Source organism: Notamacropus eugenii, chromosome 1 (assembly GCF_028372415.1).
Source record: "Notamacropus eugenii isolate mMacEug1 chromosome 1, mMacEug1.pri_v2, whole genome shotgun sequence".
Lineage (NCBI taxonomy): Eukaryota > Metazoa > Chordata > Mammalia > Diprotodontia > Macropodidae > Notamacropus > Notamacropus eugenii.
Window position 1 is genome coordinate 705933677 of NC_092872.1, and position 17659 is coordinate 705951335.

The 17659-nt window shown below is 45.6% G+C and overlaps 1 protein-coding gene across 13 annotated transcripts in view; it reads right to left on the bottom strand.

Moving 5' to 3' along the window:
- Window positions 1-17659, bottom strand: part of CBFA2T3 (CBFA2/RUNX1 partner transcriptional co-repressor 3) — a 195434-nt gene that overhangs the window by 13804 nt on the left and 163971 nt on the right. For 5 of the 13 annotated variants that reach the window (XM_072636343.1, XM_072636344.1, XM_072636345.1 and 2 more), the window contains exons 3-6: window positions 15675-15752; window positions 14797-14898; window positions 8405-8646; window positions 6308-6397 (exon numbers count right to left, since the gene is read on the bottom strand). In XM_072636343.1, coding sequence (XP_072492444.1) covers window positions 6308-6397; window positions 8405-8646; window positions 14797-14898; window positions 15675-15752 — 512 coding nt within the window. Of the gene's footprint in view, window positions 1-6307; window positions 6398-8404; window positions 8647-14796; window positions 14923-15674; window positions 15753-17659 lie in introns of all 13 variants that reach the window. The other 8 variants (XM_072636347.1, XM_072636350.1, XM_072636351.1 and 5 more) reach the window with 3 other exon arrangements.

Below are 17659 nucleotides of genomic sequence, written 5' to 3' on the forward strand. Positions count from 1 at the left end.
CAGATACTCCCTAGCTGTGTGACCTTGAGCAAGTCACTTCACCCTGTTTGCCTCATTTTTCTCATCTGTAAAATGAGCTGGAGAAGGAAATGGAAAACCACTCCAGTACCTTTGCCAAAAAAACCTCAAATGGGGTTATGGAGCATTGGGCATGACTGAACAACAGTGAAAAGTCCTAGGCTGCATTGAGAGTTAGCTGCCTAGTGTTTAGAATGACTCTCTATTAGTCAGATCATCTCCTGGAAGGGCATTACAAGTTGGAGCGTGTCCGGAGATGGACAACCAGCATGGTGAATGGACTGAAGGTCTTATCAATTGAGGCATTTAGCTAAGAGAAGAAAAGACATCGATAGGTGGGTGAATGACAGCCTTTTTCAAGTATTTAAAGGACTTTCCTGCAGAAGATGAATTCAAACTTATCCTGCATGGCTCTAGAGGGTAGGGCCAGGAACTATGGGTGAGAGTAAAATGTAAAAAGGGAGTCATTTTTGCCCCTGTCTCTTCAGTGCATAGTAGGTACTTTATCTGTGTGGATTTATTTGAATTCATGTAGTGGAGAGACTGGTTTTGGATCCAAGAAAGGAAAAACTTCCTAGTGATGAGAACTTCCCCAAAGGGGACTGTCCTAGGAGATTTCCTCCTTATTAGAAAATTGCAAGGAGAGGTCAGAGGACTGCTTATTGGAATCCTATAGCAGGGATTGCTGTTTAGGTATGGATTGGGCCATATGGCCAACCAAGATGCTGCATTCCCTATGGTCCCCAACACAGGGCTTCATATTAGTAAATACTTAACAAAGACATAACTAACATGGGGTAAGTGGGGTCTTGTCTCCCAGTGCCAAAACTTGGGGATGCTGAAAATACTGTTAGCATAAAAACCATTGAGCTCAGTATCTAGCTAATTTTTCTTTTAGCAGCTTCTCCTCACTGCCCTCCATTCCTACCATCATGTGTCCATATCTCAAATGATCTCCTCCTTGGTCAAGACCCATTCCCCTTCCCCCACTACCTTGTGGTGTCTTTAGATTTCCACTTCCAACTAAACGGAGTGGTTTGTCATTGCTTGCCCTCCATGCAAAAATTGCTAGTTCATTCTCTCATATAATAAATATATGAATAGTGGAGCACCCTCTTCTTCTAGGGAGAACTCAACGGACTTCTCTAGAGGCTGAAGGCTGATGATAACTCTCCCCCAGCGTGGGGGAGAGCCCAAAGCAATACTTGTTTCCAGAGTTGTTTTGGGGGAAAGTGAGTGAGAGCTGCTAGCATTGCTCTAGCTGATAAAGCTGCCTTGGGGACTCCTACCTTTTGCCTAAATATTACAAGCCTCCACTGGGCTGTCCCTAGTGCCTTCTAGTGAAGCTAGGGGCATACCCAGGTGAAGAATTATTGACATGGGGCTGTGCGCACAGCACAAAGTATTCAGGAGGCCTACTACCCAAGGATAATCTTCCCTCTCTCCCCAGCCCATATCCTGGAATTTCCCAAGACCTCTTGATTCCCTCCTCAACCCCTACCAGAAAGGCGATAGAAATTTCTGAGCTATGTCTCTCCCCACTGGGTCATCAAATGGTCCTCCCAGGGTACCTCCTTCCAGGACCTCCACCAATCTAGGCTCTGGGGAAGGCTAGAGCAGAAAAAGGACCTCTAGAGTAGGTGAGGCAGGCCTGGGAAGGATGCCATGTGGAAGAGTCAGTGGTTTTGAAGTATTTGTAAATAAATAAATTCCCCCAGCCCCCAACCAGCCTTTTAACTTTCTCATGGACTTCCAAAGCTTCTCTCTTCCCCGCCTCCCCATCACAGTATCCAGCCCAGAGACGATTAAGCGACAGAATGCATTTTTGTCAAGCTGCTCTCCCTGCCTGTCCTGTTTTTCTATTTAGATAGCTGAACGCCAGCCAAACCTCCATCTGTTGAACATGTTAAGAGTGTGAGCTGAGGAAACGTGGTGCTGTAGGTTGGAAGGCTACAAACATCCTGCCATCCCTCTCTCTCCCATCTCCTCTTCTCCTAACCAGCCTCTCCTCTGCCACTAAAAAGAAGGAGGAATACAATTAATAATAATTAAAAGACAGAGAGTATGGGAAACAAACCAGGGCCGGCTGGTTGCAGTTAGGATAATGGAAAGCATCTGGATCCCTGGCTGGAAACAGCTGGAACCAGGGTGCCAACATGAAGCAAGGGGAATAGTGTAAAGTGATTTCCCTGGCTCCAGAAAGGCCAAACTCCATTCAACAACGTGTTAATGAGGCAGTTTCTGAAAAAGGATGGGCCAAGCAACCTAAAACCAGGGGAAGGGAACCTAGGGGTAGCAACAGGGAAGGAAAGAGGGAGAAGGACATGCAGTCCAGGGCTTCAGGTCAGAAGGCACCACGTCTGGCTGGAGATCCCCAGGGGCCCCTCGGCAGGGAAGTGAAAAAACCCTCCTTTCCTGGCAGGAGCAGGCTGGTGAGCTGGCATGGACACCACACTTACCACACTACAGAAAGCGGAGAGGGACTTAGAGAGGCCTGGGAGTCTGTCCTTCAGACTCTGGCCATGACAAGAGAAGCCCTCTGATGAGAGGAGCTGAGGAGTCACTTAATGCCTGGATACAAGGGTTCTAGGTTGGCAGCAGAAACAGGGAGGTTTGCCCAAATGAAGTCATCTGCCCATATGGAGGACTGTGAGTGGACTTAGCTAGTGATGGCAGGGACGAGGATCCCAGACAGAACCTAATGGTTAACATATAGAAACTTTACAAATCAGCTCTGAAAATACAACTGGTAAACATTTGGTGGGGTTTGTTTTGTCTTTGCCCAACCTGGCTTGAACCCCACAGAACCATAAATGATGAAAGAAAGCCTCATTCTTTGATCCCTTGGAGCATGTCATAGCTCTAGGCAACTCACTGGCCATTTCTGGGCAAGGTCAGGACAGAATAGTCAAATTAGCCCAGCTAGTTCTGTCTGGAAGAAAGCCCAAAGGCAAAAAAGCTACAGTGTGACTTCATTATGCTGTTTTTACAAATGGGAAAATTGAGGCAAAGAAGCATTACATTCTTTGCCTCAGGTCCTATGTAGCAATGGTGTAAACATCGGTCAAATCAACAGTCTTGAAAGCACCTACTGTGGGCCAGATGCTGTGCTAAGCACTGGAGAGAGGGTTTGCACTCAGCTTGGCACGATGCCCCTGCCCCACCCCTGGGTTCTTTCCTGCAGAGCTCTTGCCTCTTCAGCAGCCTAGGTGGGTTTCTCTAACTTGTTTCCCAGAATATGGTGGTGGCCTTCTAGGGGAACCTAGAGCATTCTCTGAGGTCCTGCTGAGAGTGAGCTGGGAAGCCATGGGAAGTCCTGACCAAGGGAGGGGGGCAGAAAAAAGGGAAAGAATAATAAAGATGCAAAAGATTGTTTTCCCTTCCTCTATTCCTCTGATAAACAAGGGCAGCTGAAGCCAGACCCAGAACATCTGCTGCAAATATTTGATCTGACAGAAATGCTAGCGCGTTGTGTGTCCCCAAAGATGGGGAGGAGGCAGACTCAGCATTAAGTTAAAAGAAGAAAAGGAGAAAAGGGAAGGGTTTTAATGAATTGCAAATGATTACCAGATGGGCCTAAACCCTCACTTTATTGCAAACAGCTCCAGCTTTGCCTTTGGCTTGTGAGTGTGAGCAAGGCAGTGAGTGGGTGTGTGTGCAGGAAGGAGAAAAAACGAGGGAGGAACCCAGTGCGTGTGCAAAACAGAACCACAGCAAGCGGTGGAGACAAGCCCTTTGAGGGGGAACACTGTGGGTGAAGAGCTTCCCCAAAAACAAAAAAAAAGGTGATGGGGGACCCTGGGATGGGACCCTGGACAGCTTCCATGGTGGATCTGTGCTCTCCAGCACAGCTCTCCTATAGGTCTCAGGCTTAAATCAGTGTCTCCTTAAGACCACCTAGAAGGTCCTGTTTGAACGTGGGTGGGGCCAAAGGAAATTTGGAAGCAAAAAATGAGATGTTGGAGTCTCTAGAATTCTGAAAACTCCTTACATCTTTAGTACAGCCTAGTGGAACCCTGACACAGAGGATCAGGCAGGACAGAAAAATGGGAAATGAACGAAGTTGGAAGATCGGGGCTCTCTGACACCTAATACTTTGTGTGTCTTCTAGGAAGGGAACAAGTATTTATTAAGCGCCTACTGTGTGCCAAGCACTAGGTTAAGCAATTTGCAAACATGATCCTATTGAGAAGGCAAGCAATTTGATAAACATTATACTGGCAGAACATGTATAATCTATATCAAATTGCTTGCCTTCTCAAAGGGGGAGGGAGGGAGAAGATTTGGAACTCACAATTTTAAAAAATGAATGTTAAAATGATTTGTTTATATATAATTGAGAAAAACATTTTAAAAGATTGGGAAAAGAAAAAAAAGAAGAAACCTAAATATTATCTCATTTGAGTCTCACAATAATCTTCAGGATGTGGGTGCTATTTTTATCCTCATTTTACAGTTGAGAAAACTGAGGCACATAGAGATTAAGTGACTTGTCCAGCCAGGATCACATTGCCTAAGGCCACGTGTTTCTCTAAAAGGAGGGAGATGGATCCAGGGAGGCAGTGGGGGGGTGGGGACCTGCAACCTTGAGGCCACATATGGCCCTCTAAGTCCTCAAGTACAGCCCTTTGACAGAATCCAAAAGTCATTAGTTCCACACCCCTGGATTAGACCTTCTCGAAGGTCCTCTCCAGATGTAAAGCAATGATTCTAGGATCTCTTTCTAAGAAAGTCTGGAGTGCACACTGGATGAAGGAGCTGCATATTAGACAAAGCCTTTTCAGGGCAATGGCAGTAAATGGGTCTGAACTGGGTTGAACCCATAAAAAGATTTTCAGTAGCTTCCATTGGTTAGTATTGGTTTGAAGCAACTATGACTTATTAGAATGGATCATGGCGCAGAACTGGGAGAACCTCCTAATTGGTCTTCCCACCTCAAGGTCTTTCCCCACTCTGATCCATCCTCCGCTCAGCAGTCAAAGGGATTTTCCCAAAGTTCAGCACTCACCATGTCATATTCTCTCCCCACTTCCCCCAATGAACTGCAGCATCAGGTAATTACCTGGTTACCTTTAGCAGCAAGCATAAAGTCATTGGTTTGGCTTTTAAACCTTTTTACAATATTCTCCCTTGAAATCTTCTGGCTTTTCCCACATTTCAATCCTGTGCCATTATTAATTTAATTTTTTAATTAAATTAATTTTTTAATTAATTAATCTAAAGGCCCTGTGATGTCACTGGCCCTTTGAGAACAAAGGATGAAGAAGGAGGAGAAAGAGAAAGAGGAGAAAAGAAGGAGGAGAAGAAGGAGGAGAAAGAACAGAAGGAGAAGAAGGAGAAGAGAGAAGGAGAAGGAGAAGAAGAAGGAGAAGGAGAGGAAAGAGGAGGAGGAGGAGACAAACAACAATGAAGCTTTCCACAGCCTGGTCCTTTCTTAGCTCTCCCATCTTCCATACACTCTAGGGTCCAACAGTCCTGGCCGGTTGGCTTCTCCTTATGGATAAATGGTCCATCTGTCATGGCTGTGATTGCACTGGCTATCTCTCATGCCTGTAATGCTCTCTTCCTCCCATGTTGGCCTCAGAGAATCCCTGGCTTCCTTCAGATGCAGCTCCAACACCACTTTCTGCAGGAGGCCTTTCTCAGGTCCCCTCCCATTGGCTAGGGCCTTCCTCTCCAAGTTCATCTTCCTTCTGTTTGGTCTAACCCTATTTATGTATATATTTCCCCAAATATAAGATGGGGATTAGGGCTTTTTTCTCATCACTGTCACTTAGCCCAGTTCTTGGGCGAACATAGTAACCACTTAAATAAAGCTCATGGATAAATTTAATTTTCACAGTAACCTCTACTCCGTTAAATATGATGCTGAAACGCATCAGAACTTTGTGATCAATTGTGACTTCAGAGGAAACTGATAATGAATTGTATCTCTCCGCTTGGCAGAGAAATGGTAGATTCTGTGGAATGAGGGATATGTGACGTGTATGTATTGGGTGAGGAATCCTTGGAAAGTAGGAATAATGAAAAAAATTTTAAAAAGGTAGGATCATCCATAAACCATATATACTACATATACACATACGTACATGTACACAATGCAATATACATATACACAATGCACATACACACATATACATATGTGTATATACTTATGTACATATATGTATAATATACATATACAACTATACACAAATATAGATAAAGAGAGAGAGGGAATTGAGGTGGGAGAGGAAATCTCATCCTTCTCAGGACTCTAACAAACAAAGGTTATTACAGGAGTCTTTACCTTCAGGAAGGGAATGACAAATGGACGCAGAGGAAAATTGGTGGCTTCCTGGAGTTTGGAATGGAACTCCTCAATTGTCAGGGTTGAATTCTGGAGGAAAGAGGATGAAAGGAACACAGTTCAGTTCCACCAAAGGTACCCATGCCTGTTGGCATCACATTCGCTTCTCTTGGTAACCCCGTGATGGAAGGTACCATCCTCCATCTTGTAAAGGAGATGGGCTGGCTAGTCCACAGGGGGTACTACCTTCTGGAGGGCACCTTTCTGGGTACCTTCCATCCCCTCATCTGCTTGTGCCATCCCCTCTCAGGTTACCCTCCTTCTACTTGTAGAAGCAGTGTGCCTAGGGTTTTGCAATTAGTTCTTGGGGTTGGAATCCTCCTTTTTTCTTTTCCTCTTATCCTGTTACCGCCCCCAGGGCCAGCTTTACTACTTTGAGAATAACTTACACTCAGTTCCAGGAGACAGGTATGAGGCTGGCCACTGTGAATAACGGCTTAAATTGATTTCCAGAAATGTAAAAAGAAAATAGCGGCTTCCTTGCTCCTGTGGAGAACCTCCCTGTGATGTTTGACCACATGGTCTCATTGGCAGATGGGGTTGAATGAGTATCTCCTCCAAAGATCTCTCTCCTAAGCTAAGAGGTAGGTGGAACTGGGACTCCTAGAGTCAAGAGACAGGCACACAAAGCATCCTATTCACTGGTCAGTCTGCCTAATGATGGCTTTTGGTACCATCCCCAAGTGGGATGGGAAAGAAGCTGCTCTTTACCTCATCCTCATTTAGGATACCCAGAAAACTCAAGGAGCTTAGCATCGATGTCTTTTCCTTCTCGAATTTCTGCCCAGGCTCTCAGATACCACAGAGGCATCTTCTCTAGATTCCAGACCAGTCTACCTCCTCACTTTCATCTTATTCTTTGTTAGAAGAAAATAAATTCATAAATTAGGTGTTTAGGCTGCTCTGGGAAACAGAGTCAAGCACAGAGGAGATCCACCAAAGGGAAGGATAGGCTAGAAAATGATTCTTGTAAGGATCCCTGCACTTGGAAGTCTGATGACCTGGGTCAAGTCTTGGTCCTTCATTACTTGTGTGACCTTGGCTAAGTCATTTCCCCTTATCTGGATGTTATTTCCTCACTGGTAAAGTGAGTGGGGAGAATGATATAATTTCTAAGGTCCTTTCCAGCCTTGACATTTTGGGATTCTGTTTTTATGAAGTATCAAATGGCTGGTATTTATCCCGAAGAGAAGGCAGAGGAGAGACAAAGGAATACGATCATATATGGGATTCTAATACAGAGATTATTCTCTTTTGTCATCAAAGACAAAACAAGAAGAATGATAACAATCTCACATTTATGTAGCGTCTGTCTTAAAGCAAAATACTTGACACATACATGATTAGAGACAGCCATATCAGTAGCTATTACCATCCTTCCCATTTTATAGATGAGGAAACTGAGGTTCAGAGAAATTGAATATTCACACAGCTACTTAGTGTCTGAGGAGGAATTGGAACCCATGTCTCCCTGAGCCCAAATTCAGTGCTCGATCTAAAACACTGAGATTTATGTTAGGTGAGAAGTAGGGAGAGTTTTCTTGAGAAACAGAAAGAGAATTATGGACAGCCATTGAAATTTCCTTATAAGACCACTTCAGAAATAGAATACATTTCATTTTTCTGTGATGTTTTTGCTAGAAGGTGAGGTGATGGATTGGGTGACATCCTCAGATGCTTGTACAATACTGAAAAAAGAGCCCGAGCTGGGGGAGCAGGGAGGGTCACTCTGGGTGTAGTTTAAGAGAGAATGGCTGCTCTTACTTAGCAGGGTCAGGAGCATAGAAGTAGGTGGGTAAATGGAAGTGACTCCTTGGTAGAATGAAACCAGGGGACCACTAAGTCCAGGAGAGATCACTGAGTCACCCCATCTCCTTGGAGGGTTAGACTGGGTTATGGGGCAAGGACCATGCGTTGGCTGGTACTCATGCCTCTGATGCCAGCAACCCTTGGCACAGCTCTGAGTATGAAATTAGGTGAATGATCTCCTCCCACCAAAAAAAGCCACCTGTCCCTGAAATGTGAGCCAAAACTTACCACCAGCCCCAGCACCAAGGTGCGGACTCGCTCCCCAATCTCAGGGGAGATATCATTCCCAAACTGCTGCAGGGTGGTAAGGAAGCGTTTGAGTTTGCTGAGCTGTCGTGCGCCGCAGGCTGGCGGGAGCTGCTGGTTGGACAATGAGGCTGTAGAAGAGGTGGCTGGGCCATTGCTGAACCCGTTGGGAGTGGATGGGGCTCCATTGATTGCCGTCGGGGAATGGCTACTTCCATTCATCACTGCAAGGAGAGAAGGGGCCCAAGAAGTCAGTCGGTGCTGGGTTTTGGGGGTGGAGGATGGAGGTAGGGATGCAGGGACGTGATGGTAAATGAAGATGGGAAGTCAGTTTTCCTAAACTTAGGTTACTTCAAGACCCATTTATTGAGCATCTATTATGTGCAAGGCAGTGGGTTTCCTACCTCAAATGTTTTATAAAATAGAAATTCTAAGCCCCAACATTTGGGGATCATTCTGCTCTAAGCACTAAAGGTCTCCATCATACGGGATAACTTACAGGTCCTTGGACTATCTCTTCCATCCCATGCCCATGACAACAGCCACAGCCTCGTACTGAAGCTCTGCACCAGAAGATCAGGACCTCTAGGTAAATCTTGAGGATTTAACTGGTACATCTTTCAGCTATTTGCTTCTGTCCCATCCCTCTCTCCACCACACCTTCCTCTTGGTGGTTTGCCAGGATTTCAGTGTGGAAGAGAGACCAGCCATTTGGTGAGTCCTCTCCTGCCAGCTCTAGGAGGCTATGGTCAACGTTTTCCCCGCCACCTACACTGAATATAAGACTTCAGGAAAAGGAAAGAAGCTTCAGTATAAAAAGATGGGTATCCCTATCCTAAAATAATCTGTCCTGCACATCTTCTTAGTAACAGGGGCAACATTTTAATAATTAATTATCAATAATTGTTAACAATGTAATTAATGATGATTAGTGACCAAAACTTCACATTCACTAAGCAGATTAAGATTTACAAAGCAGGTTTAATTTTACAGTAGGATCATTCCCTGGCACCAGGACATTACCATGTTCTATAACCCTTTTCTGAAACCCACTGACAAAAGAAAGGGAACTCTTAGGCATTTCCAAGTGTTTGAGCCAAGATCACAGGGAGTGAAGGCTAGCCTGCAGAAAAGAAACCTCCAAACGCATTGGATTCAAAGTCAGAACATGTGGGTTTGAATCCATGACCCTGAGCAATATGCATCTAAGCCTCAATTTCCTTATCTGTAAAGTGGGAGGGTAATAATACTGGTACTTCTGAACTTACAAGATTTTGAGTTTATCTGTAAATCTCCACAGAAGCCTGATATACCTCCAGAAATGTGTGTAACTCCTGAAGGAGAAACTACAAGCAAGAAAGTGCTGCAGGAAAACCATGCTCCGGGTGGGTTTCCATTTTGTGATGGGTCTTACCACGCTTATAATTTATCTATGGCTGGGTCATGCACATATTTAGGTACTCAACAAATGTCTGACATGTTGATCAAAGGAGATCATACATATGTAGCACTTTGTTAACTAGCAAAGCATGAGACAAACATATGATGATCAGATGACTGATGATGGTGATGATGGTGGTGGTGGTGAGGATGATGATGATAAAACATGCAGGAGGGAAAGAGGGGCTTCTCTAGGTGTGAGGGCTGTATAATTAGCCAGAGACCAATGGGACAGCCAACTTGTTTTCAGCTCATGTTGCTAGGTAACCCCTTCCTTCCATTTCTACGCCAGTAGCTCCTTCCTCAGAGGTTCTGGTACCTCGAACTCAGATGCTTGGACTTAATGGGTTAACTTCCAATCTCATCAGCTTTCTATCTAGCTCCACTGGCCCCATCTTTGGGTTGGGATGGGTTGGGATGAGTTGGGCTGTTGAGGGATCTGGGTTGATCCCAGTTCTCCTCCATGATAGGAGCTGTTGTCAGTACTCTTTCCTTCAACTCTCAACTCCTATTCATCATTGAGTCCAATTCAAACACCACCTCCACAATGAAGCCTTCCATGGTTCCATTGGCTGGTAATGAACATTCCCCTCCTGGACTTCACACAGCCCTGTATTTTACAGTTCTCTAATGTACAGATCACACAATGTACACTAGAGTTATCTGCCCTCTCCTGACAGAACAGAAACAGCCTAACACAGTTCCTGGCCCACAGAAGTCATTTTATAAATTCATGTAGGTTGATGGATTGGTTCCCTCAACAGACAGTAAACTTCATGAGGCATTGACTAGTTTATTTAAGCTCTGTAACTCCTGAAACACTTACAATGCTATACTGCACATAGTAGGCACTTAATATATGCCTGTGGAATGGAAGATTTTCCTAGGAGTGAGAGGCAACATCACATAACTTCTCATCTCTTTCGGGCTTTTTCTTCTTTAACGGTACGTGATTCCATGATCTTCATCCTGTTGTATCTGACTTTCTCACCCCCAACTAGCTTTGGAGTCCCCAGGCTGGCAAAGCAAGGGGGCCCCAGCAGCCATCAGGTACACCAGATCAAACCAAGAATCAAAAACGGAAGGAGTGCCAGTGGAGTGTAAGCGAGAGAACAGAGGAGAGATGGCCATAACTGTTTATGGAGAGAGCTTGGCTCTACACTTCAGTGGATTGTGTTCAGGGATTGGACCATGACTTGGGGCAGCCTCCAGTATTCTAGTGAGGCTTGGCATGGATGCTTCCAGGAGATATTTCTCTGGAAAGAGAAAGGCCTTTGGAGGATAAGCAAGTCCTATCTCAGCACAGAGTGGCTGAGTACTATCCACATCACCCACCCACCCCTTACCTCAGCCCCAGTGAGCATGTGGATGACAGTCTGAAACCACCTGCCTGCTCATTAGTGGTCACGTTCCTTCCAATCTCAAGGTCACAGGGGAATCGGAAGATGTTCTGATGTTTTATTACTGGCTGAAAGACTACATAATGTAGTAAACAGAGTGGGTGGCCTTGAAATCAGGAAGGTGTGGATTCAAATCTGACCTCTGACACACACTAGTTACATGACCATAAACGCAGAACTTAATGGGTCTGAGCCCCAAGCACCTTCTGAAAGCTTAGCTCTTAAGCTGCAAACAATGGTGAAATGACAGATTTTGGACAGTGTAAATGGGTGCCCGCAATACTGTTTTCAGTGTGTCTGCTAAGGGTACCTTTCTCCCTCAGAAGTCAACATTGAGAGAATTTAGTCTTTGGTAATCAAGGAAAGCCCCACGCCATTAGGTGTAACTGCAGTTAGGTTCACCCAGGGAGCTATTAAGTAAGAATTCTTTCAAAGATGATGTTGCCTGAGGCATAGTGGTCTGATAAAGAAGCAGAGACCGTACCTCGTTTCATCTTCCTCCTCTGGGTCTTTGAAGAACTCATGCCATAGTTGGCCTACAAAGACTTATATTTTCCCCACATCTGTCAAGGGTAGGCAGCAGACAGACAGGTCCACAGTGGGTCAATGCACTGAAGTCACAATTCCTGAGCACCTCCACTCCACTTTAAGCACTATTGGTTTATCTGCCACCTTACCATCTCAGATAAGGCAACTAATTCTCTTCTTCTGCTCCAGGAAAACTGAATCATTCATTTGACCCAAGGATCCTGGCTTTTTGGGGCCATATTCTTCCATTTTCTGATCTGGGCTCAACTGTCCCTTAATGTATAGGGAAACTCTCCGTAGGTATAGCCCCATTAGGGAGGAAAGCCTGTGAACCCACACAACCTGGACATTCAAATGATACAATAACTCCTTGAGGCACTCAGATGTTTAGTGGATAGAGAGGGAGAATTGGAATCAGGAAGGTCTGAGTTCAAATCCTGCTGAACTCTGGGTGAATCACTGTGTAAGATTAGGTTGCTGGAATCAGGGTGTATATGCATGGATGGGTCTACATATTCATGAACTGGGCATGTGACATGAACAGACTAACTTGGGATCACAGAACCCTAGAATCATCAAACCTAACACTTTCATTTTACAGATGAGGAAATTGAGACCCAGAGATGTGAAGTGATTTGCTCAGTGCACATGGCCATTAAGTATCTATGGGGGTATTTGGACCTAGGGGGCAGCTGCCTTCCTAACCTACATTAATCCTCAGATGATATTTCCCAGAGGGCCAGGGAGTATCTATTTTTGACACTCTGATGCTGACATGATGCCAAACTCACTTCCAGGGGTGCTGGTGAATCTACCAGAATCCCTCCAGCCCCAACTAACCTTTTGGTCTGGTTTGATACTTCTCTGGATGGGGCCATTTACAGAGGTCACCTACCCACTGTCAAAAGGCCCAGGTTCTGTTTCTTAACTTAGTAGCTGTGTGATATTGGGCAAATTACTTCTCTATTTCTGGGCCCGTTTCCTTGATTCCAGAGGGCTGGACAAAGTGATCTCAAAGGTTCTTAGCTAGTTCAAAGTTCTATGATTCTATATCCAATGCAGAGAAGGCTGGGAGCTCTTGCAGTACTGCTAAGTGGTGTTGGGGTGGGTGGAAGACCCCGGCCTATACCCTGCTCTGAACTTCAGGACTGACATGGGTCAGCATCATCCTGGGATTTGATTCCAGCCAGTCAGCTGCAATCTCAGGCTAGGGCCAACTGACCATCAGCCAGCACTGCCCATGCCTCCTGGCAGGAGGGGGAGGGTAGGACTGATTGTCAGGGTTATTCTAGAACAGGGGTTCTTAACCCTTTTTTGTGTCATGGCCTCCTCAGGATAACATTTTTAAGTAATTGAAAGAAATGCTAAATTTCAATTTCAAGTTAGTGAAAATAAAGGTGTAATTTTTTTTTCCCTCCTCCAAGCTCATGAAACTTGTGAAATTTATCCATATGCCCTTTGGGAATCTGTGGACCCCAAATTAAGAACCTTGGTTCTAGAACCCTCTGAGTCCACTAATGGTTTTAATTAGCTGGACCCTATTACCACCACCACCTCCCCTTTTTTGGACCTGGCTTGTGATTTCATTAATGTCTTACAAACTTTTCCTACCAATGAAGATTGGTACCTGCTCAGTTAGAGAGTTGCCTGGGGGCACTTAGTGATTGAAAATGGCTAATTGAGAATTAGTTAATAAACATATATTAGGGGGCCTACTATGTGCCAGGCACTGTGCTAAGTAGTGGGGATACAAAAAGAGGGAAAAGAAAGTCCCTGTCCTCAAGGTGTTACAATTGAATAGGGGAGATAAGGAGGGAATACACAAATGAGCTACATTAGAGAACAGGAAACAGAAAAGGGAAAGCACTTGAGAGACTGAATGACCTGGCCATGGTGACATAGCCACAAGTGTCAGATGTGGAATTTGAACTCAGGTCTCCCTGATTTTGAGACAGACTCTTTATCTACTCTTCCCCCACCCATTGCCTTTCCAGGGGTTTTCTGTCTCAAGTCAGGTGTGGGTAGCTTAAACGATACCTGAACAGTCTAATATAAATTGTCTCTATAGTATTGGTGTGATGTGTATCTATGTTAAAAATAATTGGTCTTAACAAGGCTTGGAAGAAGTGGAGGGGTTCGACTAGATAGTGATCTAGTTGGCTCTTAGTTTGGGGTTAGGATGAATCTAAGATACAGTCAGGTGAAGTAGAAGGAACTTGAAATCAGAAGGCCAAGGTTCTAATCTCCACTCTCCCATGAATCTTGAATAAGTCTTTCCCCCGTTTCTGATCCTTGGTCCCCTTCTCTGTAAAACGAACAGGGGGGAAGGTGGTCCTCGATTAAATGATCTTTGATTGTGGAAGACCCCCTCTGGCTCTGACATCCTATCCAGCTATAGATCAGTTTTCCCAGGCAACATGGCGGCTTTCTAGGATACTTAACTCATATACAGGGACCAGTTAAGGAGGGATTATCTTTTATCAAGTGTTTCATTCCAGTTCCAGGGTCACAGGGTCACAGGGTCACAGCAAATGAAGGGAAGAAAAAGCCCATTAGACCAGTTTGGCTCTTTCACTTCCCTCTCCAAGGTTTTGTCCTGAGTAGTTTTTAAATAGACTGGGAAGATTCTTTACTGATAAACTAATTATCTCTCCCTGTATCTCTCTCCAATCTAGAAACACAGACATACATACATGTGTGTGTGCAAACACACACACACACAGACACACATATCCAGGGGCAAGACCAGCAACTGTGAAGACTCAGCTAAGATATACTCATCCATCACCAAGGGAGACATCACCAGAGAGGAACGGAGTTCCCACTGCTTTGCTCAGATGCTAATTCTGAGAAGGGCGGTCGCCACTGTGTCCAGACTGGTCTGTCCCCTCCCGGAAGGCTCCCTCCCGTCCCTTGGCTCCTGGGGAGCTGTCCTCTGGATGGCCCAAGGACAGGACACGTCTGCTACCTTGGGGCTCTTTCCCTCCCTTCTGCTCGCTTACTAACCTTGCCCGCCGTGTTTGGGTCGTCCTGGAAGCCAGCAGCCCTGCCTCTCCCGTGCCTGCTCAGGTTCGCTCCCGCTCGCACTCGCTCTCTCGCTCGCTCTAGCTGCGGGGTAATATCAGCAACTTGCTAAAGAGACGCCGAAAATAACCACATGGCCACAACTGCTTTTATTCCAGTGACAGGTGTGTTACTAAGTTAAACTGCACACATGTCCCCTGGCTGAAAGTCGGTGAACACAAACTTGCATCCTGGTGACTCTCCCAATACCACCCGTGCCTGGCGTCCAATCTAAGGGGGGCAGATTGGAAACAGGGAAAGCCCACAAGGTGCCTAGTTAGTTAGCTCTGCTAAGCTGAAGGTTTCTACCGACCCTGGCCATCCACCCTGTCACCTCCTAATGTGACAGCCGAACGCTCCTCCCTGGCTGGGTTCTAAGAGCATTTTCAAGGAGTTCCAAGGGAGGAGAGACTGGCCCCATTCACTCACAAACATCCCTTCCCTCTCTGCCACAGAGACCAAAGAGAAGAGCACACACATCCAGAAAGCCAAAGGGGACCAAGAGAACAACTATCCTTTCCCCTCACCCCCAATGCTGTTGACCTTGCGGTGTCCTACTGTTCTCTTCCCTGTTAATTCCTGAAGGGCCAAGGATCAGAATTTGGCCTCAGTAGGCCTCTGCCCAAATGGATGACTGGTTAAGGCCAGTCTCTAGGGCTCCTGGGAAGGTGCTTTGGGATGGGGATGAAGGATTGGGGTGGGAGTAGGTCAGAGGGATTCTCCCTTTTGATCTCGTTCGGTGGGGATGTGGCAGAGGTATGTCCCACTTGGGTCTCCCTCAGCCCCTTCTCCGTGGGATTAGCTTGTGTTATTTTACTTACAAAGACAGACCATAGACCACTTCAAGCAGCCATGAAAGCGGCCAGGGGGCAGAAACGTGGGAGGCCCATCTTCTCGATCTGTAAGCAAAATTAAAAAAAAAAGAAAGAAAAGAAAAGAAAAAAATATGCTGTCAGGAAAGGTTGGGAGAGGCAGGTTGGGGGTGGGGGCTTACTGTGCCTGATGGGTACAGAGCAGACACTTCCACGCCCTCCCCTCCCCCACCCCTTGCCTGGACAGCATTTTGGGAATATGCAGGAGAATCACAGGTGTCTTTGTCAGCGAGGGTGAGGGCTGTGCCTGGCTGCTGGTGTCTCTTGGATCTGGGCTTTTATTTGAGGTACAAGGCCCTGGGAGGAATGGGGGAAGAGGAAGCTGGGTCTCTGAAATGCTCTGCAAAAGTTCAAAAAAATTAATTTTTCCCTCTAGTGAGACCCCTAGTGATAGGCACCCCTACATTATCTGCCCCACTGACATTTCTTTTAAAACTCGGTTAATTTTTTTTAAAAACTGTGCCCTGGGAACTGGGATTTGTGAATCCCATTCAAGGCCGAGAAAGTAAAGGCTGCAAACTGCTGAAAGCGGGGAAGGAGAGTTATGCTGATGTTTGGATGGATTGGGGTGGAGGGGGGGGCATGGAATTCAGAGAGAAATTTAGAAAACATTTAAAATGAATGGAAGAGGCACCAAAGAAGGAAGGTAACTTCTGGGTATAACGCCCAGCACAGTGCCTGGCACATAGGTGCTGTGGTTTCACTGGCACAGGAGACTCCCAGTGGGGAAAACCTCTCTACCAATGAAGGGGAGGCACCTTCTCTGCAATTCATTATCCATTTTGGGACATGGACGATGTGGGAATTTGTTTTGTTTCACTATACACATTTTTCATGAGTTCCCTTTCTCTTTTCAATTGGAGGGGAGGGAGAAAAGATAAATGTCATTGAACATAAATTTAAATTAAAATGATCATTAAAAAACCCCAAACTATAGTATTGTAGAGCTACCTAGAGCAACGAGAGATTATATTACTTTTCTGAGGCCACATAACTAGTATTTGTTAAAGCTCTGAACCTTGGTTTTCCTGGTCCTCAGGTTAGCTCTCAGTTCACTACACCGGCTGTTGCCTGGTATGCAGTAGGCACTTAAGGAATACTTGAATGATTTATCAGAAGACTGAGAGATGACATGAAGAGCAGTTCCATTGGAGGTCACCTTTCCTTTCTTCTGGGCCATCCTTCGTTCTCCTATGGCCAACCCTATTGATTCAGTGCCCAAGGCCCTCTTGATCCTGTCTTTCCCCCTCTCCATTTTCACCCCCAACCCCAAAGTGACCCGTCACATTATAACTCAAAGGAGAGGCAGGGTGGACCATGCTGCCTTTATGGCTTCACTGCATTCTTTCCTCTGCCCCTCTTGTAGTCTGGCTTTGGAACTCTCTGCTTGGAGACGGCTCTCTCAAAGGTCACCGATGACTTTCTGATTGCTAAATCTGACAGTCCTCAGCCTTGACCTTTTCGTTGACTGCCCCCTCCTCCTGGATACTCTTTCAGCCCTGGGCTCCCATGACTGTTCTTTCTCCCCAGGGCTTCCCCTTTATTTCTGATTGCTACTTCTCAGCCCCCTTCCTTTGTTTCCATTCCTGTCTCCGAAATATGGGTTCTGTCCCCCACTCTTTTGTCCCCTGACACTTTCTCACTTAGAGATCTGATCTACTCCCATGTCACTAATCATCACTGGCACCATAATTCATTCAGCCTCCACTCAAAGACCTTAAAAGAACTTGGATAATTGTACCCAGTAGGCACTCAACTAATACAAAGGCACCTAGGTGGTCTATGGATAGAGCTCTGACTGGAATCAGGAAGACCTGACTTCAAATCAGCCTCAGACAATTACTAGTTGTGTGACCCAGGACAAGTCACTTAACCTTTGTTTGCCTCAGTTTCCTTATCTGTAAAATGAGACCAATAACAGCACTTTCCTATAG